The following is a 26,855-nucleotide window of genomic DNA, read 5'->3' as shown; positions in this document are numbered from 1 at the left end:
GTCTCATCGCACTAGCAACGTAAAGCCAGAAATCTGCATTCACCTGATTACCCCAAAGCGCTGTGCCCCTGTCAAAGGTGGCCGCCAGGGGCTCCGAAGCGATCACTTTGCCCTCAACAACCATGACGCTTGCGAGTGACGTCATCCTCCGTCGCCTTTCTCTCACTGCCCTTCCCCAGGGGGCGGCGAGCCTCAGTGACGTCTGAGGGCGGGGCGCGTGCACGGCGGCGGCGGCGGCGGCGGCGGCGGCGGGGCCGGGCCGGGCCGGGCCCGCGGCGGCGGCGGCGGCGGCGGCGGCAGCGGCAGCGGCAGCGGCAGCAGCGAAGGGGTGGAGGACTTCTCCGCCCGCAGTTGCCACGCTGCGGTGGCCGTGGCGGGATGGTGTAGCCGGGTCTGCGTGCGGGCCGGGGCGAGGCGGCCGGGAACGGCCGACGCCGCCTGAGGGGCTCGGGCGCAGCGGCAGCGCGCTGAGGGGGCGTCGCCGCCGCCGGTCTCCGGTGCTGCCGCCGCCGCCGCCGCCGGAGGCCGCGCCCGCCATGGCGTCCCGGGCGGTGCTCGACGAGTTCACGGCCCCCGCGGAGAAGGCGGCGCTGCTGGAGCGGAGCCGCGGCCGCATCGAGAGCCTGTTCGGCGTGAGCCTGGCCGTGCTGGGTGCGCTGGGGGCCGAGGAGCCGTTGCCCGCGCGCATCTGGCTGCAGCTGCGCGGCGCGCAGGAGGCGGTGCACAGCGCCAAGGTGAGTCTGCCCGCGGCCTCGGCGCGCAGGGGGTCCCCGGGCGCCCCCCGCCGCCGTCGCGCCGCGCGGCGCTGTTGCGTGGGACTGGGGCGGGAGCCGCGTTCTCGCGGTCTGGCGGCGCCGTTCCGCTGCCTCAGTTTCCCCCCTTGCAGGCGTTGCTGACGAAAGCATATCTGAGGGCCGAAGGGGGCGCTGCCTGGCCCGGCGTGGATGCGCCGTGCTGAGGGTGTCGCTTGCGGTTCCCTCGGCCCCCAGATGGTGCGCAGGGCCTGGGGCCCTTCGCCTCCTTCCAGGACTGCCCCCACGGGACTTCTAGACCTTTTTGGGATCCCAGCCCAGCTGGAGAATGGGGAAGAACCCATCGGAGTAGTCAATGGTAGATAGCGTTCCGGAGACAGAATGCGTAACAGCGGGTTAAAGTGACGTGGTTCCTCGTGAGGCTGTTGTGTCCGGCCCGGGAGTATTAATCCTGGGAGCGCATCGCAGGGTGTGCGAAGCGCCTCTTTTAAGAATGCCGTGAGGTCGGTTTTGTGGTCTTGCTCCTGTCTTTCTCTTTAAATTAACAGCTGGGGAAACTGAAACTCAGAAACGGTGACTCACCTGTCTAAACCTTTCACACTGCTAACTACCCGACATCTCCCTTCACAAGCCAAAAACAGCAACAGCCCGTGTCCCTGGTAGGACAGAGAACTTTATCCCTACCCTCTGACGGCTCCACAATTGAGTGGCTGAAATGACCTGACCGTAGGCAGATGAAGCGGAGAAAAACCATCTTAGTTGCATGCATGTGCAAGGGAGTCCCGCAAAAGGGAAGCCGGGAAGCAGGGCCAGATGGCCGAGGGGTTTGGGGTTCCAGGTGACGGTCTGTCCGTTTTCCGGTTCCTCCCCTGTGGGGTGTGGAAGATGTGTCCTGAGTCACACAGGGGACTTCGGGGAATGCTGCTCCTCCCATCCAGCGCAGAGGAACCCGCACACCACACGCGCGTGTGTGGGCTGATGCTTCCGGAAGTCCCTTGTCCTCCCTCCAGGTACCTCCAGGTTTCCGTGTCTGGTTGTGGAGGTCACCAGGGTTCAGAGTAGGGCATTGCTTTCCGGAGCCATTGGCCTTGATACCTGCCTCCCAGATGAGCCCTGTCGGGGAGGGGAGGATGTCCCGGCGCCCTGGCGAACTCTGCGTCTCTGTCGTCTTGGTGCTCTTAGAGTCAACAACTGAAGCTTGAATGCTTCCTTTAAAAAAAAAAAAAAAAGCTATATTTTATTTATCTGAAAGAGTTACAGAGAGAGGTATCTTCCATCTGCTGGTTCACTTGCCAAATGGCCACAACAGCTAAGGCTGGGTCAGGCTGGAGCCAGGAGCCAGGAGCAGCTTCCAGGTCTCCCACGTGGGTGCAGGGGCCCAAGCATTTGGGCCATCCTCTGCTGCTTTCCCAGGCCACAGCAGAGAGCTGGATGGGAAGTGGAGCAGTGGCCTGCTCGTATGGGAAGGCAGCCCTGCAGGTGGTGGCTGTGGCCTACTCTGCCATGCCACAGTTCAGGCCCCTGAGTGCTTGCTTGCTTTTAATGTGTTTACAGGAGGTTGGAACACTGGGGCAGATGAATATTCTCTGCAGCTCATCTGAAAACCTGGGTGCTGAATCCGATTTGCTTCCCTAATCAGCTGTCTGCTGTCAGACAGTTGTCTGGTCTTTCCCCAAGCCCCTCCTTTCGTTTCCCGGTTACCCATTTCTTCTGCTCTCCAGGTAGGAAAACACTGACATGACCCGGTCTCATTAGTTCTTCTGCTGTCCCTTAAGCATTGGCTCCTTTCCTTTCCATTGTCTTTGCCTCCACTCTTTTGAGGGTCTCTCACTTGCTTCAGTACCTACTCCCTGCCTCCCTGGTTCTACTTGCATTGGAGTGACTCTGACAAAACCTCCTTCTGCCCGGGCCCCACTGGAGCCTGCTGCCACCTCTCCCCCACTCTGAAGAACTCTGACTTACAGAATGCTTACGAAGCCAGTCCTTCCTTGTCGGCCCGATTTTCTGGTTTAGAAGCTCTTCGCGTAGGCCTCGGTTGTCCAGTCTTACTGCCCCGGTGGTGTGTTCTGTGCTCACCACTGGCACAGATGGAGCTCCACAGAAAGGCCCTGCCCCTGCTGCCAGACACCCCCACCCGGGTCTCCTTGCTGTCTGCGCACAGTTGATGTAAATTAACTGGGAAAGCTGTGTTTCGCCTGATCCTAGCAGTGTGTCAGCTGCTTGGTTAGCTTTGCTGTATGTATTACTCTTGACTCAACCCTCTCAGTTGTACTTTTTCTTTTTTTCCTTGAGGGAAAGAATTGAATGCCACACTGAAGGGCTTTTTTTTTTTTATTCCTATTAATTCAATTTGGAGGCCAAGTAACCATTAGTTTGATTTAAAAAAAAAAAAAATAGGAAAGCAGACTTGATGCAACATCTACAAGGTTTTTAAAAATTATTCATTTATTTGAAAGGCAAAGTTACAGAGAAGGAGGGAGGGAGGGGCAGAGAGAGAGAGCGCACCCACGAGTGAGCTCTTCAATCCTCTGGTTCCCTCCCCCAGATGGCCCCAACTGCCAGGGCTGGGTTAGGCCAAAGCCAGGAGCCTGGAATTCCATCTGAGTGTCACATGAGTGACAGGGGCCCAGGCATCTTGGGCCATCTGCTGCTGCTTTTCCAGGCACATTAGCAGGGAGCTGGATCTGAAGGGGAGCAGGCTGGACTTAACTGGCCCTCATACATGGTGTCACAGGCTGCGCCACGGCGCCAACCCCTGCGGCCACGGTATTTCCGTTAAGCTGCTGGGGAGAAGCAGGTTTTGGGAAGGGCAATTTACAGTAAACAAGAGCTCCTAAGCTATCTGCTGCAGTGTGTGATCAAAATAAGTGAGAGCAGCTCTCTGGGTTCCATCTAGTGGCTTGATTTGTTTTCTTAAAATGTTGATTCACTCCTCTTTTGCAAAGACAGAGTAGAAGAGAATTTGGAAGTTCAGTTGGGCCTCAGTTTACCAGAGTGTCAGATGGAGGCATCTGAGTAGAAGGTGGTAACGCTGAGAGAGGTTGGAGAAACGCACATGGAGTGGCCACTTTGGTGAAAGAGTAATTTGTTGGAGGATGCTGCCCCTGGTATCTGGCATTCCAGACAGTGTTGGAGGGTGTCAACCCCTGTGAGAGAAGAAGCCGGGACCCAAATGTCAGGCTAAGACCATGGAGCCTTAGTAGGGAGTCTGAGGAGTTGAGGTGGGAAGAATTTGCCTGAAATCCTAGAGGATAGTTTGGGAGGGGACTAGAAGATTCAGTAAAAAGAAAATTGTTGCAATTTAGAATTGGGGTTGGGGGAGTGAGGTGGCAAGGTTTTTACAAGGATGGGCAACTGAGTGGGTGTAGGGGAGTAGGAGTAGGTTTTATGGGGCAGTGGCAGGAAGGCTGGTTGATACATTGTTTGGTTTGTTGCTTGGAAGGGCCACCAAGCAGCTCATTGTCTCAGGTCCCAGAAAGTGTACTAGCTGTTGCCCTCAAGGAGAGCCTGGTAGGGGAGAGTGACAGGGAAACAAGCAGTGGCGTGCGGTGGGGGAGTGCACCCAAGGTGTACAGTGACGCACCTCTGCCGAACAAGGTTACAAACAAGTCTTGGCTTCAAACCAAGGTTGCTGGGCCCTAGGCAGAACCAGGAGAGCCAAAACAGCAGGGAGGCCTAGAAGGAGGCAGAGTTGAAACCCAGGGACAGTGTGTGTGCAAGGCAAGGATTTCTAGGAGAGCGTAGGAAAGAAGTAAACCAGCTACCCTGCGGAAGGGCCCCTCTGAACATCTGCTAGAAGATGTTGAAAGTTCATGCAAAACAAGAAGCAGACCGGAGATGGGACTCCGCTCAGACCCTAGGTCCAAGTCCTTCACACTTGGACCAGTGAGTCCCTGGCAGAGGGAGAAACAGGTGCAAGTTACAGGGAGATGAAGGAGTGCAGTTTTGTTACAAACTCCTGTCCTGCAGGGAGAATGTGCAGGAAATGGCCAGTTCACACTGCTCGGAGGCCTACTGCAGGACCTGGATTTTAGCCCAGGGACAGGAGGTAGAGAGATTCACCATTCCAAAAAGTGCCTCAGTGTTTGCATCTCTCTCCTGTTAACAGTGTGGCTCCTTGCTGGTTTGCAGTGATTTTAGAGCAAGTGTCTGGCAGCCTTTACAGCAGTGTGCCAGGACTGCGGTAGTGTGGAGACCAGGAGTGAGGAGGGCCTGGTCCACGAGGGGCTGGAGTGTGTAATGGAACATCATGGAAGCAGAGGGGTTTGAGGATTGGATTCAGAGAGGAATCGGAGGTGCGAACTGGCTGCAACTTCTTTCACCAAGAGAGATTAGAGATGCAAAGCAGCTGGGGTCCTTTCAGTCAGGCACTGGAGGAAAGGAGTCCCTGGAGAGTGAGGGAAGGTAGAACTGTAAGGGGAGGTGACTGCACGGTAGAAGGGCCGCGGTGCCCTGCAGAGGACAAATCCGCACGCATAGTATTAGCCAGCTACAGTTGTGGGTTCAGGGGTGGTGACCGTGGCATTGTCTAGAGGCCAGGAGGCTGCATATCTTTATGTGAAATCTGTTTGTGTTTTTCTAAGTGAGAGTATTTTCTAAAACTATACATGCTATAAATTGTATGAATAAAATATTTCACTAACAGTCTTTTTTAGAAAGTATTTGGGAGGTGGAGAGAGTGTTCCCATCTACTGGTTCACTCCAGATGCCTACAACAGCAGGGACTGGGCCAGCAGTCAGGAGCTGGGAACTCTGGCCTGCTCTCCCTTGTGAGCATGGCAGGGCCCCAGCTACTGGATTCATCTCCTGCTGCCTCCTAGGGTGTGCATTAGCAGGAAGCTGAAACTGGGAGTGGAGCTGGGTCTTGAACTCAGGCACTTGATAGAGGATGCAGGCATCCCAAATGGTGCCTTTAAAAAAAAGTTTATTTGACAGAGGGAGAGGGAGGCAGAGAGGTCTTCCATCTGCTGATTTCATTCCCTAAATGGCTGCAATGGCCTGAGCTGAGCTGATGTGAAGCCAGGAGCCAGGAGCTTCTTCTGGGCCCAAGCAGGGGCCCATGTACTTGGGCCATCTTCCACTGCTTTCCCAGGCCTTTAGCAGGGAGCCGGACTGAAAGTAGAGCAGCCAGGACTCGAACAGGCACCTGTATGGGATGCTGGCACTGCAGGCAGAGGCTTAACGCACTACTCCACAGCGCCAGGCCCCCAGATGGTATCTAGCCACTTTGCCGAATCTCTCCCCTAAAGTACATCTCTAAATGACACAACATAAAACAACGAGCATGTTGGTGGAGCAGATTCAGCTTTAGGGCTGCCTTTTCAGGCCCTCTGCTTTAGGAGGAGACAGGGTTGGTTAGATTCAGAGGAGAGGGCCATTGATGACCCCAAGAGCCTGCAGTGGTGTACCAGTAAAGTGGATGCTGGTTCATCCCCAGGGGTCAGGAGAGCTTGGCGACAGAACGTGTTAGCTGCTGGGAGGGCATTGGAAAAGAGCAAACGTAAAGGACTGGGAGTGAAGTCAAGGCCACGGAAGATGAGACAGCATGAATGTCTGGTGTCTCTTGACCCAGAAACTCTCAAGTAACTGACACTTTCCTCCACTCAGAAGGTCAGGAAGGCCAACGCACCAGAACTGAATGGTCTGCAGGACTGTTGAGCAAGGCGCAGCAGGCCCCGGGAGTTGTTGCTGATGGTCAGCCTTGTTCGAGAAAGCAGAAAGGCATTGCGAACTCATGAGAATAAAAGGGACAGGATGTTAAACCCTGTTGGGAGTCCTGCATACAGGAGCACAAGTCCAGTGACTGTTGGAGAATTCTGCAAGTTATAATCAGAAATTGCAGAAATCAGAATTTTGAGAGACAGGAGTTGAAGTGCTGAGTGTGCTGCCTGCAGCTGCTTGCTTCGCAGCAGTGAGCAGCCTCCAAGGGGCACAGCAAAGCACCAGCCTGTAGGAGAGTGAGTGGGAGCAGGAGTCAAAACATACCGAAGACACTGCTAAAGCAGCCTCCTAGCCAGTCCAGTGTTTATTTGTGAGGAAAAGAGTCTTCAGAGGAGCTGGGGGTTGACCTTTCCTCAACTGAGTTTTAGGTGTGTATTTGTGGAGTAAAGGAGGAAAAAGTTAAGGATGACGAAAAAATGCAGTTCTGAAAAATGCAGTTCTGGGAGAATTATTCCACTGATTTCAGAAGGTGAACACTGACCCTGTGCTGTCTCATGTTCTCTTGTCTTGGAGGACTTGGTACCTGGTTTCGTGAGTTGTTGTTGTTGTTGTTGTTGTTGTTTTTGACAGGCAGAGTGGACAGTGAGAGAGAGAGACAGAGAGAAAGGTCTTCATTTGCTGTTGGTTCACCCTCCAAAGGCCGCTGCGGCTGGCGCACCGCACTGATGCGAAGCCAGGAGCCAGGTGCTTCTCCTGGTCTCCCATAGGGTGCAGGGCCCAAACACTTGGGCCATCCTCCACTGCACTCCCTGGCCACAGCAGAGAGCTGGCCTGGAAGAGGGGCAACCAGGACAGAATCCGGCGCCCCGACCGGGACTAGAACCCAGTGTGCCGGCGCCGCTAGGCGGAGGATTAGCCTGTTGAGTCGCGGTGCTGGCCTTTCGTGAGTTCTTAAACAGGTTAATTGAGGAAATATTCATAGATGTGATATCAGGGAGTGCCATGGAGTTTCTGTTTTGATTTTACCAGAAGGGAGGGTGCTAGTCTTTTGCACTTCCTAGAGTGCTATTTTTTTTACTCACTGTGGTTGTAAAAATCAACTTCCTAGGAAACAGTGATTGATGCAGTCCCTTCACTATTCTGGGGTTATACCAGAATGTTGAAATGTGGGGTGCTCTGAGGTCAGTGATTGCACATGACTGTAGGAGTTTCCTCTTCCATGTTTCACTGCCAGCCAGTATTGTGGGGTTTTAGTGAAATCAAGGACCACGTTTTGTTTCTTTTATGAAATTGACGTGATTTTATAAGGTTAGCAGTCTTGGATTTAAAAAGCAAAATTACAGGGGGAGAATCCTTGCAGTAATTAAAGAACTTTATTTCCCTCTTAAAGATTTATTTTATTTATTTGAAAGGCAGAATTAGAGAGAGAGAGAGAGGTCTCCATCTGCTAATTCACTCCCCAAATGGCTATAATGACCAGGGCTGGGCCAGGCTGAAGCCAGGAGCTTGGAGCCCAATCCAGGTCTTTCATAAGGGTGGGAGTGACCCAAGGACTTGAGCCATTATCTTCTGCCTCCCAGATTGTATATTAGCAGGAAAAACTGGCACATCAACGTGGGATTCAGATGTCCCACATGGCAGCTTTATGGCTGCCCCAGACACCTGCCCAAGGCTAACGTGTTTAAAGTATTAGATGTTTATGTTTTAGGAATATAGACTTATTTAAATTCCAGTATTATTCTTCATTAGTTAGAACAGAGATTCAATAATAAACGTTATACTGTAATTTAGTAATACATCTGAAGGTAGGGATATATTTTACTTTTACACCATGAGAGGGAAAACAGTTTGCTCATTTGTAGTCAGAAACAGGGGGTTCAGCTTTGGTTCCACAGTCTTAGCCACAGGTCAGAGTAGTTTTAAAACACGTAAGTGCTCTGTGCTGTGGTCCTGAGACATGTTCTTACATAAACAGAAAAGACTGAAACCAGACTCTGTTGAGGTCGCTCATCTGACAGAACATAGATCCTCTGTTGTCCACCTGAAGATTAGCGCATGGTCAGAGCCAAAAACATGCCAAGTAGAGATTAATTTCGGGCCATGCGTAGGGCAGATTCACATATACGAAGGGTGCCGTGAAGTTGGCCTGGCGATTTAGATCCATGGGTCCCTGTGTCAGTGTGGCTGAAAACTGCAAAACAGAAACACACCGTCAGAAGGAAAAAAAAATGGGGGGCCGCTCAAGTGAAACTCTGCTGCTTGTAACTCACTTTGGGAGCCCATGTGAGACACTCTTGGTTTTATCAGCTGATGACGGGCACCTTCTTGGGCCACTCAGGTTAACAGTGCTAGCAAGTGAGCCTGCTTGGGCATCTCCTGCTTGGCTCCTGTAAACCTCCCAAAGTGTAAATTTAAAAATAAATAAGCATGACTCAAACAGGTAAGTCATAAAAGAGGGAAACAGCTGGAAGGTGAAAGTGGTTCGGAGAGTATTTGAGGAACTGTTTTTCAACACTGAAGAAGGAAGGTTGGGGGTTCTGTGGCACAGAATGTTAAGCCCCAGCCTGCAGTGCAGGCATATCATAAGGGTGCTGGTTTGTGTCCCTGCTGCTCAACTTCCAATCCAACTCCCTACTAATGCACCTGGGGAAAGCAGTGGAAGATGGTCCAAGTGCTTGGACCCCTGCACCCACATGGGAGACCCAGAAGAGGCTCCTGGCTTCGGATCGGCCCAGCCCAGTCCTGGCCATTTGGGGAGTGAACCAGCGGATGAAAATTCTGTCTCCTCTTTATCTCTCTGCCTTGAAATAAATAAAAATCTTAAAAAAAAAAAAAAAAAAAAGAAAGAAAGAAAAGGAATGTTGGAATAAAACTATTTGGTTAAGTACAGACTGCCTACCGTCTGACAAAACAGGGAAATCATAGCCTCATGGTTATCTTTTCTGCCAAACTGAGGTATTTGGCATCTGTTGAACAAAAATCAACATTTCAATGTGTAGTTCACAGTCCAGACATTTCATCAGTCATGAATGTGTGTCAGACAAAAGTGCATTTGCTAAAGAATTAAGTAATTTGGGGATGAGCCAAAAACGCCATTATGATTGAAAGAGCATCCTTTTACCTTATTTGGAAGTGTTTGATAATTTTTTTTTCCTGATAGTTATACAAGCTGTTAAATATGTGGGTTTTTAAAAAGATTTTATTATTTATTTGAAAGGCAGTGTTACAGAGAAGCAAAGGCAGAGAGAGAGAGAGGTCTTCCACCTACTGGTTTAGTCCCCAGATGACCCCAATGGCGGGAGCTGTGGAGATCTGACTCCAGGAGTCAGGAGCTTCTTCCCAGTCTCCCATGTGGGTGCAGGGGCTCAAGGACTTGAGCCATCTTCTACTGCTTTCCCAGGCCATAGCAGAGAGCTGGATCGGAAGTGGAGCAGCCAGGGCACAAACTGGTGCCCTAATGGGATGCTCGCACTGCAGGTGGTGGCTTTACCTGCTACGCCACAGTGCCAGCCCCGTGTTTTCTTTTTTAAGATTTTTTTTTAATTTGAAAGAATTACTACAGATAGATCTTCTGTCTGCTGGTTCCCTCCACAGGTGTCCACAACAGCCAGCACTGGGCCAGGCAAAAGCCGGTCTCCCAAGTGGGTGGCAGGGGTCCAAATGCTTGGGCCATTTTCCACTGCTTTTCCCAGGCCATTAACAAAGAGCTGGATCTGTAGTAGGGCAGCCGGAACACAAATGGGATGGCACAGACAGAGGTTTTTCCTGCTTTGTCACAACACCAGCCCTGATTCTTTTTTTCTCTTAGAACATAAAACATGGTTTATGCAAGAGTCTCCCAATGCCCTCCCCCCGCAAAAAAAAAAAAAAAAAAAACTTGAAAATTCCAATGTGTGGCCAGGGTTGAAAACAACTGGTTTGAACCATTTGAGTCACTCTTCTTTGCTTCTCCGTCCTCAGTGATTGTGGTCGGTGTGAACATCTCTCAGTTTGGGTCGTGGCACAGTGATGCCCTTGCAGCTGGCAAAGTATTTCAGATCCATCTCCCCAAGAGTTGCTGTGATTTTTAGCCCCTGTGTCTCCCTTACACTCAGTCCTGTACCTGTGTTGTCAGTTGTCATTTGCTCCCATATGCTCTGCTGGTAGCACCCTGTGCTGCTGCCTCTCGGAATATGTAATCTGCAGAGAGCCTGCCGAGATCCCTAAGCGTGCTCCCTCAGTAAGAGATGCTAGATGGTGAACAGCAGTGCAGAGAAACCTGACTCCAGATCAGACTTGCAAGCTCCTGAGTAGCCACTTTGATCCTGTCTGGTTTTAGCCATGTTTTGAGCAGCAGGGATTGCCAGGAGCTTCTCTCTGGACTTGTGAAATATCAGCTGAGAAGGGCTGAGTTTTTTAGAGGTAGAATGGTAGAAATGCCTTTTAGCATATGAAGAGAAGTTGCTCATATGTCCGCACTAAAAAAAAAAAAAAAAAAAAAAAAAAAAAAAAAAAACACAGTAAACAGAAAAACAGCATTGCAGGATAGGCTAGTTTTTAACTAGACTGAAAATGTTTACGGGCAGGGATTTAAGATCCCAGGTTGAGACACCTGAATCCTACATCAGAATTCCTGGGTGCAAGTCTGGCTGTGAATCTGATTCCAGCTTCCTGTATTGCAGACCCTGAGTGGGATGGCTCAAGTATTTGGGTTTCTGCCACCCACTTGAAAGACCTCTGTTGAGTACCTGGCTCCTTGCTTTGGTCTGGTCCAGTCCTGGCCATGGTGGGCATTTGGGAATGAGCCAGTGTGAATAGAAGCCCACTCTGTCTTGTCTGTATGTCTCTCTCTGTCCATGTTTCTCAGATAAATATTCAGATCCCAGGTATGCTCAAATGCAAACAATGGTATTTGGTCTGCAGAGTCTTTTTCTTTTAAAAAGATTTTATTTATTGGAGAGGTAGAGTTACAGATGGAGAGGCAGAGAGAAAGGGCTTCCAACTGCTGGTTCATTCCCCAAATGGCTGCAATGGCCAGAGCTGGGCCGATCGAAAGCTAGGAGACACGACCTTCTTTTGGGTCTCCCACAGGGATACAGGGACCCAAGGACTTGGGCCATCTTCTGCTTTCCCAGGTCATAGCAGAGAGCTGGATTGGAAGAGGAGCAGCTGGGACTTGACTGGCGCCCATATGGGATGCTGGCGCCGCAGGCAGAAGCTTAGCCTACTACGCCACAGTGTCAACTCCTGCGGAGTCTTTCTTACTGACAACAAATTGATAGCCAAATATCTGAAATATAAGAATGCCGTATAGCAACTTTATTGTTTACTGCTGAACTTGAGTGTAATAAATTGCCACTAGGTAATCCACGAGAGTAATGAAAAAGTTGAGCCCAAGTCTCAAGAGATCATTTCTTTCAGGGCACAAAAAAAAAGAGGAGCTGTGCATGTGAAGCGTGACGAGCTTTTTGTACAGCGTTTCTCAGAACTGCTCAGTTACTCCTGCCGCGGTGGTTTTGGTGATTTGCGGGAGAGCGTCAGAAACATCTGCTTGTATTTTATCCCCAGTGGGTCCAGAGCAGCAGACAGGGCCCTCTCTAATCATCTCAAAGAACCTCACTTTCACTGGATTGTTTTTCTTCAAAAGCTAGTCATCTGAATAGTATCTGGATGTACTAAGGACAAATTGTATTGCTATGAAAAGTAAATGGATTTGTTTGTAAATAATAGCTTTGGACTGTATGAATTTTCTGTGCATTCAAATGTATAAAATTGATTTAAGGATAAAAATATTGGGATTTATATGATTATCATTTAAAAATTGAAATCAGCATTAGTCACAAGTCTTCACAGTTACTTATTTGTCTCAATATCTAGTTTCTTTTTCTTTTTAATTTTACTTACTTGAAAGGCAGAGAGACACAGAGATCTCCAGTCAGTGGTTCACAGTCAGAACTGGGAGGCCAAAGCCAGAAGCCAGGAGCTAGGTGTCAGGGGCCCAACTACTTGAGCCTGCTGCCTCTCATGATGTACATTAGCAGGAAACGGGCTGGAATTAGATGGAACATGGGAGTCCTAAGCAGCAGTGTCACTCTAGCTGCACCAGACGGCCACCCCACAACATGCAGTTTCATTTTATAATTTCCATTTGGTTGCATGGTATGGAAAACATCCAAGTAGTTTTTTTTTTTTTTTTTAAGATGTATTTATTTATTTGAAAGGCAGAGTTACAGAGAGGCAGAGAGAGAGAGAGATCGATCTTCCGTCCATTGGTTCACTTCCGCATGGCTGCAACGGCCAGAGCTGAGCTAATCTGAAGCCAGGTGCCAGGAACTTCTTCCTGGTCCCCTATGTGGGTGCAAGGGCCCAGGGACTTGGGCCATCTTCTACTGCTTTCCCAGGCCATAGCAGAGAGCTGGATCAGAAGTGGAGCAACGAGACTCAAAACGGCACCCATATGGGATGCTGGGACTGCAGAGTGGGACTTTTAACCCACTGCACCACAGTGCCCGCTCCCCAAGTAGTTGTTAATGTTATACTTGTAATTGTTCTCAGCTCTTCTTGCATAATGTTCTTTAATTAGACTGATCTAGGAAAGTAACAGAGAAATAATAGAAAATGTTTATTTCAAGGATGAATCACTTGTATTTTATAAGCACTAACATTCCTTACCTCGGTGTCAGACAAAAATCAAGGAAAACTTAAAACTAGGGCCAAAAATATTAGTGATACACCATCATAGCATCTACTTTTTGTTCTTAAAGACTTATTTATTTGAAAAGCAGAGCAACAGAAAGAGGGGGAGAAATAGTGGGAGGAAAGGGAGTGCATCTGCTGGTTCATTCCCCAGATGGCCGCAATGGCCAGATCTGAGCCAGGCCCAAGTCAGGAACTGGGAACTCCATCCAGGTCTCCCACATGGGTTGCGGGGCCCCAACCACTTGGGCCATCATCTGCTGCCTTCCTAGACACACTAGCAGGAGGCTAGATTGGAAGAGGAGTAGCGAACCAGTACTGCAATATGGGATGCCAGTGTTGAAGGTGGCAGCTTCCCTACTGCACCATAACACTGGCCTCTACTTTTTTTTTTTTATTAAAATTTCTGTATTAAAATTAGAAGGTGTGGAGTATACCAGAATAATCTGTGCATATGATTAAAACAGAAAGTCAACTAGAAAGAGAATGTAGCTAAGAACAGAAGTTCATTGCAACTAAACCTTCCCTAATTCTTAGAGGCCACTGCTCACTAGTTTTAGCTGTTGGTTCCTCGGGTTACTTCATTTAAAGAGTATTCTGCTATATCTTATCAATTTGAGGCATTATTCATTTCCCTTTAAAAGAAATGAGGCGAAAACTACTCCCCTTTTCCCAGTAGAGTTTTTTGTAGTTGAAGAATGGAGTTTATGTAATTCTGACTCATGTAAATGTTAATGCAGAGACATGTCCTGTGTTACATCGTTTTCTTTATGGCGTGGCTTTTAATTTTCCTGCAATTTAAGAGAATGTTTACTTTCATCTACTTGAAAGGCAGAGCCACAGAGAAGGAGAAACAGAGAAGATCTAGGATCTTCCATCTGGCAGTTCACTCCGCAAATGCCCACAGTAGCCGGGCCTGAGCCAAGCCAAAGCCAGGACCCAGGAACTTGTCTGGGTCTCCCAAATGGGAAACAGGCTGAAGCACTTGAGCCGTCACCTGCTGCTTTCCACGTGTGTTAGCAGGGAGCTCGATTGGAAGCAGAGCGGTCAGGACTTGAACTGCACTCCCAAGGGACGCTTAACCTGCTGCACCACAATGCCTGTGTCTTCCTAGGATTTTTATCTCTTGTTTTCATCCACTTGTGAAATTTACTTTCCACGTGCTTCTCATATTTTAGAAGTATTTCTTTATATCATCTATGCATTTAGCCACCTTTTTGGGAGAGTGCCTCTAGAGCTCCCTTTTTCCTGTCAGCCAGTTCCTCAGCTCTTCAGACGTGGGTTCACCACTCTTGGGTTATAGTTCTGATACTTTATCTTCCATACTTTTGGTGTAATTCATTGTCGAAGTCTCCCAAGACTTTAACGTGTCTAGAAATGTCTTTATGTATTTGTTATATAATGAGGTGGGTGTAGAATTATGGATTAGAAAGTAGTTTCCTGTAAAACATTGAGTGCATTACTGCCCTCCCCTCCCACCCCCAATCATCCAGAATTGATAGAATTTGTGACATTCTGGTGGGTATTTTGTTGTGTTCGGTTCCCATCCTGTCCCCAGGATTTTTGTGGTGGTCTTTTTTTTGTTTTTGTTTTTGTTTTCTTCTTTTAAATTGAATACTTCAGAACACACAAAAAATAATAGCAGGAGTACTCCCATCTGCTGGTTCACTGCCCACATGTCCACAACAGCTAGGGCTGAAGCAAGCTGAAGCTGGGAGCCAGGATCTTTATCCAGGTCTTTCATGTTGCTGGCAGGGTCCAACTACTTGGGTTACCACCTGCTGCCTCCCAGGGTGTTCATTAGCAGGAAGCTGTAGTCAGAGCAGAGAGCCGGGACTCCAGCCCACACGTTCTTGCATGGAACCTGAAGAAGCCAAATGCATGACTGGGGGCCATTTTCAAAGTCAGCACAGTTAGGTGTTCTATAGACCCTTCAGGATGAGTGGTCTGTCCTTTAAGTCCAACAAAGTTAGGATGGGACCTTGCCACTGATAACTGTCCTTCCACCTTTTAAAAAACCAACTAATTACTTTTAATTTATTTGAAAGGAAGAATCAAACAGATCTTCCATCTGCTGTTTCACTCTCCAGCCCCGCACTAACCAGGACTGGACCAAGTCAAACCTGGGAGCTGGGAACCAGTCCAGCTCTCCTGTACTTGGACTATCACCTGCTGTCTTCCAGGCTGTGCATTAGTGTTAAGTGTGAATCCAAAGTGGAGCTTCGACTTGAATCCAGGTACTCTGACCTGGGATGCAAGCTTTAACTGCTGTACCAAATGCCCATCCCAGCCATTCTGCCTTTGGGAATGCCAGTTATTTGGATTTTTTTTTTTTTAAAGAACGCAGTTCCTTGTTTTTGTTTGTTTGTTTGAAGATTTATTTGAAATACGGAGTTACAGAGAGGTAGAGAGAGAGAGAGAGGTCTTCCATCCGTTGGTTCACTCCCCAGATGGCCACAATGGCTGGAGCTGCGCCAATCCGGAGCCAGGAGCCGGGAGCTTCTTCCAGGTCTCCCACGTGGGTGCAGGGGCCCAAGAACTTGGACCATCTTCTACTGCCTTTCCAGGCCATAGCAGAGAGCTGGATCAGAAGAGGAGCAGGCCGGCGCCGTGGCTCACTAGGCTAATCCTCCGCCTTGCGGTGCCGGCACACTGGGTTCTAGTCCCGGTCGGGGTGCCGGATTCTGTCCCGGTTGCCCCTCTTCCAGGCCAGCTCTCTGCTGTGGCCCGGGAGTGCAGTGGAGGATGGCCCAAGTGCTTGGGCCCTGCACCCCATGGGAGACCAGGAGAAGCACCTGGCTCCTGTCATCAGATCAGCGCGGTGCGCCGGCCACAGCGCACCGGCCGTGGCAGACATTGGAGGGTGAACCAACGGAGGAAAAGAAGACCTTTCTCTCTGTCTCTCTGTCTCACTGTCCACTCTGCCTGTCAAAAAAAAAAAAAAGAGGAGCAGCCGTTACTAGAACTGGTGCCCATATGGGATGCTGGCACTTCAGGCCAGGGCATTAACCCACTGTGCCACAGCGCCAGCCCCAGTTATTTGAATTTGAGATAATCCTCAATGGATCCTTAAGACTTCTCTCATTCCCCACCCCACCCGTCCCCCGCACTGCCCCCTATTTGTGGGACTTTTGAAAAGATTTGTCTTTAAGTTCTGTTGACTCTAGTCCTGGAACTTCATGCGGTCTTCCATGTAGGTGCAGGGGCCCAAGTACTTGAGCCCTATTCTGCTGCTTTCCAGGAGCATCAGCAAGGAGCTGATTGGAAGTGAAGCAGCCAGGACTCAAACTGGCAACTATTATGGGATGTCAGTGTAGCAGGCAGCAGTTTAACCTTATGTGCCATTAATGCCGGCTCCCTGATTTCTTGATTTTCTTTTCCCTTCTCTTTCTTTCTTTTAGAATCCTGATTCCAGTTTTGTGAATTCTGTACCATCTTATATCTGAAAGCACTAGTCATGATTTTGCCAAAGTTTTCTTTCTTTTTAAGATTTTTTAATTTAGTTGAAAGGTGGAGTTACAGAGAGGAAGAGGCAAAGGGAGAGAGAAGTCTTCATCTGCTGGTTTACTCCCCTAAATGGCTGCAGTGGCCATGGCTGGACCAGGCTGAAGCCAGGAGCTTCATCCAGGTCTCCCACAAGGGTACAAGGCCCAAGTACTTGGGCCATCTACCACTACTTTCCCAGGCACATTAGCAGGGAGCTGAATCAGAAGTGGAGCAGCTGGGGCTTGAACCAGCACCCATATGGGATACTGGCGCTGCAGACAGTGGCTTAACCCACTATGCCAGAAGCCCTCCACAGTTTTCTTCTGTTCCCTGCATTACTAGTTTCTTTGTGTTCTGCTTTATTGATTCCTGTCTTTCTTTTTGAGCCTGTCTGCCAACATGAGTGTTTTTTGTGTTTCACATTAAATCTGAAAAGTGAATTGGATGCTCTGGGTCTGGGCAGAATTTTGCTAGGTGGGCTCTAGTCAATTAGAGAATTAGCTGTGTTTTGAGAGAATATTTGTTTTGAAGGTCTTTTATCTGGAGAAGACTTTTCCTCTCCTTGGCTAATTGTTGCTGGCAGTCCACTGACAAGATGGGATGCACTTTTCCTTGTCAGAATGGCTCCACAGTTTTCTAGTTGTCTTAATAATATTTAACTCGTGAATTTGGTTGTGTGCTTAACTTAGAGCCTAGGTTAACAGGCAACTAGGATGTTTCATTTTTAGGTGGGATAGTCAGTACAATCCACCCTGTCTGTCCTACTGAATCCAGCTATAAAACCAGGCAAAATACAAAGAGCAGCTATTTGAAAACTCTGGAAATTAAACAGTAGCAGGCAGATTGGGAAAGAAGATAAGATTTCAGAGGACCACCAAATGGACAGCTTGGCCTGAAAGTGGAAATGAACACCAGGACATGGAAAGAGCAGCAGGACAAGGCCTTCTGGTTTTGGCTCAAGGGACAGAACATGGAACACCTAACACTTAGGATGTAAAAGTCCCTACAGTTTACTTTCCTCCATTCACACACACCTCAAGCCCCCAGATAGTCCCTGTGGTGGTGATGGGAGCTGGAGCTGGGGGGCCAGCCTCCACTGATTTATTTATTTATTTATTTACCTATTTCTGTGTTCTGGCTGGACCCAGGCACAATTGCAAAAATACAGACAAGGTGAGGTAGTCCAAGCCCTAGTTTTCTGCTGGAGAACTGAAAGAAGAGCACCAGAAACAGGAACCCAGAAATATGAAAGATTGCAGAGGGAGGAGCTGAGGACTGGGAAGCCAGCAAGTAGCCAGGAGAATCTCAGCCCTTAGGTGAAAAGACAAGGACAGGGGTTCTGAGATGACACTGATGTTAGAATTACTGCATAGAGACTAAAATGTCTATTATAAAAACATTCCAGTAGGCAATCCAAAATACTCTTAAAAGCAATAAGAAAAGTTTAAGCTTAAGCAAAGGTAAAAGAACCACCAGTTTAGCAGGATTAGAGCTGAAAAATGCAATAACCTAAATAAAAACTCACTGAATGGGCTCAATTTAAAAAAAAGATTTATGTATTTATTTATTTATTTGAAAGGCAGAGTTACAGAGAGGCGGGGGGTTGGGCAGGAGGTGTCTTCCATCCACTGGCTCACTCCCCAGATGGCCACAGTGGCCAGAGCTGTGCTGATCCGAAGCTGGGAACCAGGAGCTTCTTCCCAGTCTCCAATGTGGGTGGGGGCCAAAAGTTTTAGGCCATCTGCCACTGCTTTCCCAGGCCATAACAGAGAGCTGGATCAGAAGTGGAGCAGCCGAGACTCAAACTGGTGCCCATATGGGATGCCAGCACCGTAGCCGGTGGCTTTACTTTCTATACCACAGTACTGGCCCTTGGGCTCAATTTTTTTTTTTTAAAGATTTATTTATTTATTTGAAAGAGTTACACAGAGAGAGGAAAGGCAGAGAGAAAGAGAGGTCTTCCATCCAATGGTTCACTCCCCAGATGGCCACAACGGCCAGAGCTTTGCTGATCTTAATTCAGGAGCCAGGAGCTTCTTCTGGGTCTCCCATGTGGGTGCAGGGGCCCAAGGACTTGGGCCATCTTCTACTGCTTTCCCAGGCCATAGCAGAGAGCTGGATTGGAAGTAGAGCAGCTGGGACTAGAACCGGCACCTTGGGCTCAATTTTTAAAATGCAGATGACAGGAAAGAGCTCATGAACTTGAAGACAGGAAGATAAAAATGGATAAATCAATTGAGGGGTAGGGTTGAGAAAAGGAGAAATTGTGATGCTGAAAAAAATATTTGAAGAAATAATTGCTGAAGACTTCCCAGATTTGGCAAAAGTTAGAAACAATGATTTGAGAAGCTCAGTGAACACAAACAGAATAAACTCAAAGAATTCCATACCCAGACACATTATGAGCACACTGTTAAAAATTGGAGACAAATGAAAGATCATGAGAGCATCCAGAGAAAATGTGTTGCATAGAGGGAAGGAGGGTCAGCACTTCGAAAGTGTTGTTAAGGGGTTTGTTAATTTATCTTTTTCGAAGGACCAGCCTGTGTCTCCTTGATTTAACGTAGTGTTTCAGCTTCACTGACTTCTGCTCTTCATTACATCTCCTTGCTCCTGCTTTAGGTCTGTGCTCTTCTTTCTTTTCACTTCCTTGAAGTGGGAGCTTAATGTACTTTTCTTTGTTGATGTAAGCATTTAAATATTACAGATTTCCCCTTCACCACTGTTTCAGCAGTATCCTCAAATTTTGATACGCTGCATTTTCTCATTGTTCAATGCATTTTGAAAATTTCCCATGAACTTTGAATTATTTATAAAGTGTTTGTTTAGGTCCCAAGTATTTGGACACTTTGTCTTATCTGTTACTGATTTCTGGTTTGCTTCTGCTAGGGTCAGTACGCTCTGTGGGATTTCAGTTATTTAAAATTTGTAAAGATTTGCTTTGAGGCTGGGATAAGGTCCTTTACCTGGATAGTTCCAAGTGCTTGAAAAGCATATGTATTCTGTGGCTGTTGGACAAATATTCTACAGATGTCTATTAGAGCCTGGTTGGTTGATGGTGGTGTTGAGTTCCACATTCTTGCTGATCTTCCATTTTATGATTCCAAAAATTGGTAAGAGAAGGGTGTTGAAGTCTCCAGTTATGACTGGATTTGTCACTTTCCTCTGTCAGTTTTTACTTCAGATATTTTGGGGCTCCACTGTGAGGAACATATATGTTTAGCATTGTTACACAATGTCTTCTTGGTGAATTGCTTGTCTTATACCTATGTAACCTATCTCTGGTTATTTTCTTTCAAAACTTGCTACAAACAAGTACATTGACAACTTACATGAAACGGATCAGTTCCTCATAGGTTTAGAGAACCATGACACATCCAATAGGAAACAGATCATTTGAATAGCCTTTGAGATGTTAAATTAAATTAGCAACCTCTAAACTCCATAAAAATAGATCTCCAGACCCAGGTTGTTTTGCCTATAGAATTTTGAAGAAGAATGAACACCAATTCTAGAGTCACTTCCAGGAAATACAAGATGAGGGAACATTTCCTAACTCGTCTGTAGCCAGTATTACCCTGATGGCAAACACCAGGCAGAGACAGTACCAAAAAGGTGAATTACAGGTCCCCATTTAATACAGATGCCAATGATCTAAAAATCCTTAACAAAATCTTTGCAAATACAGAAAATATAGCCATATAGAAAAACAATTATACCTATGACCAAGGAGGACTTAATCCAGGGAAGCAAGACTCATTCAGTATTCAGAAATCATCAGTGTGTAATTCAACAAAGTGACAGACAGGGGTGGGGGGAGGGTGGAGAATGGCATGATTGTATCAATTGATGAAGTAAAGCACTGGACAGATCTCAACACTCTTTGGTGTTCATGCTCCCCAGAAACTAGGAACACAGGGTAACTCCATCAGCATGGTTGAAGGCATCTGCACGAGGACTCTGTCTAACTTAATTGCAAGAGACTGCATGCTTCTCGAAGTTGTGCACAAGGCAAGCATGTTAGCTCTCACCACTTCAACATGGTGCTGGAATTTCTGGCCACTGCAGTAGGAAAGAAATGAAAGTAAAAAGTATATGCATCAAAAGAGAAAATAATTATGGAGGATATAAAATGTGCATAGAAATTTTACAGGAAGCTGCATTACACACATACTTCCTTACACTAGAAACAAGTGAGTTTATGAAGGTCTTGGGATATGTGATGAACATACAGAAATTAACTGTATTACTATATGCTTGCAACAAATGCATGGAGACCAAAATTCAAAAACAGTACCATTTATAGTCACCCGAAAAATGGAGTACTTGAGTAAGAATATGTTTGCTGTCAGGAAATACCCTGTTAAAGAGGATGAGGAGACAGATAGGGAGAAAATGTCTACAAACCACACATCTGAGAAAGACTCATATCTGGAATATAAAAAGAACTCTCAATAGGAAAAAACAGGCCAGTCAAAAAATTAGAACATGTTCAGAAGCAAAACACAGACATTTCATTGAAGAGGATATATAGATAGAAAACAGCACATGGAAAGGTGTTCACCATCACTAGCCACTAGGGAAAGAAATGCCAGCTAAGACTGTGCTGAGATAGTACGCCTGTTAGAACAGCTGAAACTAAATTCAGTGACTATATCAGAAGTTGGCGAGCTTGTGGAGAAACTGGATCATGCTCTCATCCATTGCTGGGAGAGTATAAAATGGAATACCCATTCTGGAAAATAGTCTGGCGGTTCCTTGAGAAACTAAACATGCGCTTAACTATATGACCTAGCAGTTGTACTCTTGGGCATTAATCACTGAAGAATGAGAATTTGGTCCAAATAACAACCACTAATCACTCATGACAACATTATTTGTAATAGCACCAAACAGGAACGACCTGAAAGCCCTTCAGTAGGAAGATGGTTTGTTGGTTTGTTTTTGTTTTTGTTTTTGTTTTTGTTTTTGTTTTTGTTTTTGACAGGCAGAGTGGACAGTGAGAGAGACAGGTCTTCCTTTGCCGTTGGTTCACCCTCCAATGGCTGCCGCGGCTGGCACGCTGCGGCCAGCGCACCGAGCTGATCCTAAGGCAGGAGCCAGGTGCTTCTCCTGGTCTCCCATGGGGTGCAGGGCCCAAGCACTTGGGCCATCCTCCACTGCACTCCTGGGCCGCAGCAGAGAGCTGGCCTGGAAGAGGAGCAACCGGGACAGAATCCAGCACCCCGACTGGGACTAGAACCCCGTGTGCCGGCGCCGCTAGGCAGAGGATTAGCCTATTGAGCTGCGGCGCTGGCCGGAAGATGGTTTTAAAAAGAAATTAGCTTTTCCATGCCACGGAAGACTACCATGTAGTAACACAGAATAGACTACTGATATTGGCAACAGTGTGAATGGCTTGTATGCATTGTGTTGGATGGGAAAAGCCAACTGGCCTCAGAAGCCAAAATTTTATACTTCCATTTGTGTAACATTCTTGATGTCACAAGATTATAGAGACAAAAACAGACTAGTGGTTGCCATGGGTTAGGCATAGAAGTTAGAAGGTGGGTGGCTGTTACTATATAGGGTTAACATGAAAGAAATCTTGTGGTATTAGAATAGTTCTGAATCTTGATGAGGGTGGCAGTTTCGCAAAGCTACACATGATAAAATAGCATAGAATGCTCTACATACACTGTAGCGGCATCTTTGCCTGGCTTTCATGTTTTACTGTAATTATGTAAGGTGCAACGATAAGATGAAACTGAATGAAGAGTACACAGGATCTTTGTGTTACCTTTGCAAGTTCTTATGGACTTAGGTCAAAATCCTTTTTTTTTTTTTAAATATATTTATTTGAAAGAGCTACAGAGAAAGAGGGAGGGACAGAGAAAGCTCTTCCATCCTCTGGTTCACTCCCCAAATAGCCATAATAGTCGGGGCTAGGCTAGGCCAGGTCAAAGCCAGGAGCCAGAAGATTATTCTGGGTTTCCCACATGGGTGGCAGGGGCCCAAGTACTTGGGTCATCTTTGGCTGCTTTTCCCAGGCCATTAGCAGGGAGCTGGATCGAAAGTGGAGCAGCCAGCCCATTTGGAATGCTGGTGTTGGAGATGGTGGCTTTACCCACTGTACCGCAGCACCATCCCCTAAAATGCCTTTTTAAAAAACCCGAAGCCACAACCCAAATACAGCATAAATTTAAGCAAATGATAGCCAAGTGTTGCTCTTCTTGAGATCTTCAGGGGAGCTAACATCAAAATGTAGCACTTTGCTTCTGCATTTGGGGAAAAAGGGTGCTCAGCTACTGTACGTGACTGAATTTAATTACCAGGTTATAAAAATAGCAAGCTGCCTGTGAAAAAGAGAAGGATGCCTCATCCAGCACCACTTGCCTCTGCGCGGCACCACTAGGGCCACAAGCAAAGTGGGAGTAAAGAAGTCGTGACTGAACTTCAGGCTGCTTATGTGAAGCCTTCCTCTATGATGTTTTTCTTCTGTTTCTGGTTTCATCTACCCATTGGGATGATGTCGTTCTAAATTATAGATGCACAAGGAATATGTACAGATTTGAGTATAAATCCTAACTGGAGGGACAGCGCTGTGACACAGCAGGTTGAAGCCACACAACCTGCAGAACCGGCACCATATATGGATGCCACTTTGAGTCCCATCTGCTCCACTTCCAATCCAGCTGCTAATGTGCTTGGGAAGGCAGCAGAAGATGGCCCAAGTCCTTGGGCCCCCACACCCACATGGAAGACATGGAAGGATGCTCCTGAATCCTAGCTTCAGCCTGGCCCAGTCTTGGTCATTGTGGCCATTTGGGAAATGAACCAGCAAATGGAAGATCTCTTTCTCTGTCTCTCCTCTCTCTGTAACTCTGCCTTTCAAGTACATGAATACATCATTTTAAAAAAAGTAAAATAAATTCTAACTGGAGATATGTAGCTGTAAACACAACAAGTGTGTAGTACGTGCAAGCGTTTTGATTGGTGCTGCACAGGTTGAACTTTGAAATAGCGTCACTTTGGGAATGCCACTCCAGTTTAAAGTATAGATCAGGAATTGCTAGGCTCATTTCTTACACATATCTCTCCAGAAAGTTTTCAATGGTAGTGTAAGTATTTCGTAAGCACTTAGTCTGTGCAAGGCACTATTGTCAGGCCTTCATCTCTGTGAATTCCTTGAAACCCTCTGTAATTTTACTACCCTTTTCTCTTAGACAGTTGAGGAAACTGGGCGAAGAGGGTTAGGTAACATGAGCAAGGTTGTAGCAGTCCTGTTGTTGGAATATGAGGTCAGGACACTAACTCCAGAATCAAACGTTGCTGTACCAGCAAAATGTGTGTGTGTGTGTGTGTGTGCATGCGCATGCTTGCTTGATTGGCCCAATTTCCTTTCTTGCCTCATTTAGGCCGCTTTCAGTGCCAGTATCTGAGAACAAAGCACTGTCCAACATTTTCTGGTTCTTTATATGAAGATGTACATTTAATTTAAGCAGTCTTATCTTTCTTGCAGAATTATGTAAGATAGGAGCTCACTTCAACTGCACATACACCAAAGTCAGAACAGTATGGCGCCAGTGCAGGGATGATTTGCCAATTCATGAAGCATTCTGCAAATTTGTTTTTTGAAAAAATTACATAGGGCCTATATTGATCCAACTAGCTGGTGAAAAATGACTTTTGTTGTTAATCTTGTTCTTTCTAAAGGCCTTCAAGAAATCTGTAACCCAAACGTAATAGTTTTTGTTGTATCTGGAAACAAAGTGTAATAGTAGTAAAAGCAAAGCAAAATTTCTTCCTTTGACTTTCTTCATTTGACTTTTCTCTTGTTGATTATGCCATGGTGGTAATAAATTTCTCGCTACCAAGCAAGCGAAAATGTTCTTTATAGATGTAAGTAAATCTAGCCTTTGGACTGTCTGGTGTGCAGCTAGGCAAGTCCCTAAGAGCACATTGCTAGGGATGTAAAATGTACAAGCACTAGACCTTTAGTTTTGGATGTAAACTTCTCAAACTGTCTGGAGATGATTAAGCTATTTATATGTTATTTCAAATCTTTAATTTAAAACATGACATTTTTCTGAAATTACGAGTATCTTGTGGTTTTTGTAGATTCAACTTGACACTTACATTTTACTTAAAAGGTGGAGTGATAGGGAGGGAGAGACAGAAATCTTTTCTGTTGGTTTACTCTCCAAATGCCTGCAACAACAGCCAGACCTGGGCTAGGCCAAAGCCAGGAGCCTGGAACTCCATGTGGGTCTCCCCTGTGTGTGGCAGGAACCCAGGTACTTGGGCCATCATCTGCTGCCTTCCCAGGCGCATTAGCAGGAAGTTGGAGAGTAAATGGAGGTGGGGCTTGATCCCAGGCACTCTGATGCTGGAACCCGGCATTCCAAGCAGCAGCTTAACCCACTGCACCACAGTGCCTGCCCTGTGAATATGTGATTTAATATGTGCAATCAGGAACCTTTATAAAGTGGTCTAATTTCTTCTTTTTTGCAGGAGTATATTAAAGGAATCTGTGAACCTGAATTAGAAGAAAGAGAATGTTACCCCAAAGCCATGCACTGCATTTTTGTTGGGGCACAGAGCCTCTTTTTAAAGAGCTTGATTCAAGACACGTGTGCTGACCTCTGCATTCTGGACATTGGCCTGCTTGGCATCAGAGGGAGTGCTGAGGCTGTGGTCATGGCGAGAAGTCACATTCAGCAGTTCGTGAAGCTCTTTGAGAGTAAGGAGAACCTGCCCAACAGTCAGAAAGAATCAGAGGTGAAAAGAGAATTCAGACAGTTTGTTGAAGCTCATGCGGACAGTTACACGATGGATTTGTTGATTTTGCCCACTTCTTTGAAAAAAGAACTTTTGACACTCACACAAAGTGGGGAGAATCTATTTGAAACAGGAGATGATGTTATTGAAATTCAAGATTCCCAACATACTCCATTCACACAGAATGCTGCCACAGGTCTGAGTATTTCCAGAGAGGAAGTCATTTTGCAGGAAGAGGCAAGAAATAAAGCTGGTACTCCTGTTTCTGAACTCACAAAACAGATGGACACAGTGCTTTCTAGTTCACCAGATGTGCTTTTTGTTCCAGTAAATGGTCTGACCCCGGATGAAGAGGCACTTTCCAAAGACAGGGTTTGTCACAAAAGGAGGTCTTCTGATTCCGAGGAAAGGCACACCAAAAAGCAGTTTTCTTTGGAAAATGTTCAGGAGGGGGAGCTTACACATGATGGTCAGTCAGCAGCCGGGAGTGTTGTCATTGACTTGTCCGATTCTGAAGTTCTGAGTCCAGATGTAAAAGACACTACTGAGGAAATGGAATACAACATCCTTGTAAACTTCTTTAAAACCATGGGCTATTCCCAAGAAATTGTTGAGAAGGTCATTAGGGAATATGGGCCATCTACTGAGCCATTATTGCTCTTAGAAGAAATTGAAAAAGAAAATAAAAGGTCCCAGGAAGATAGAGAATTTTCACCTGGCACTGTGTATTCAGAGACCAACAAAACCAAAAATAAGAGTGTTTGTAGCAGCATGAATGAACTTACAACAGATTCCACTCCAAAGAAAACACAGACTCAATCACAGCAAAATATGGGAGAAAAATTTTCTCAGTTACCATTCAAAGTAGAAACTAAACCTTGTACCTCAAACTGCCGAGTGAATACTTTCAGAACAGTGCCAGTAGAGCAGAAACATGAAATCTGGGGTTCAAACCACAGCTACAGTGGCAACACAGACCTTGAAACTGATGGCCTCTCACCTTCTGTTGCACCTTCAAGCCCCAAAGAAGTCAGTTTTGTTTCAAGGGGCACACCAAGTCACCAGCCCAGAATTCCAGTTTTTCCTGAAAATGGTTTGCAGCAGCAAGCAGAACCCTTGCTTCCAAATAATGTGAAAGCTGCCTGTGAGAAGCGTTTGGGATGTTCTAATTCCCCTCAGTCCAAGCCCAACTGCCCACCCCGTTCTCCCCCAATGCCACGACCTCATCTGTTACCTTCAGCGCCTGATGCAAGGTTGGCAGGGCCTTCTGAGCACATTGACTCCTCAGTTACTGGGGTTCAGAGGTTTCGAGATACCCTGAAAGTACCGTACAAGCTGGAATTAAAAAATGAACCTGGGAGAACGGACTTGAAGCACATTGTCATAGACGGGAGCAATGTTGCAATTACGTAAGTCCACTGTGGAGACTTTTTTAGTTTTACATAGGGCTCTTAGTAGTGGCTGTGAATGATGTGCATGTGGGAACTGCGCTGTGCATCTGTCTAGTTGATCTATAGCTTT

At 46.9% G+C, this 26,855-nt stretch overlaps 1 protein-coding gene across 2 annotated transcripts in view; it reads left to right on the top strand.

Moving 5' to 3' along the window:
* Positions 1-395: 395 nt before the first annotated feature.
* Positions 396-26,855, top strand: part of N4BP1 (NEDD4 binding protein 1) — a 44,541-nt gene continuing 18,081 nt past the window's right edge. For both annotated transcript variants that reach the window (XR_016224843.1, XM_008275060.5), the window contains exons 1-2: positions 396-734; positions 25,068-26,743. Coding sequence is in view for 1 of the 2 variants with exons in the window: in XM_008275060.5 (XP_008273282.4) it covers positions 537-734; positions 25,068-26,743 (1,874 nt within the window). In the remaining variant the exon portion in view is untranslated. The remainder of the gene's footprint in view (positions 735-25,067; positions 26,744-26,855) is intronic.

The sequence above is a fragment of the Oryctolagus cuniculus genome, chromosome 18, assembly GCF_051225735.1.
Source record: "Oryctolagus cuniculus isolate XC-2025 breed Fujian yellow rabbit chromosome 18, ASM5122573v1, whole genome shotgun sequence".
NCBI classification, from domain to species: Eukaryota; Metazoa; Chordata; class Mammalia; order Lagomorpha; family Leporidae; genus Oryctolagus; species Oryctolagus cuniculus.
The sequence above is the reverse complement of the archived record's forward strand: the minus strand, read 5'-3'. Positions and strand labels throughout refer to the sequence as shown.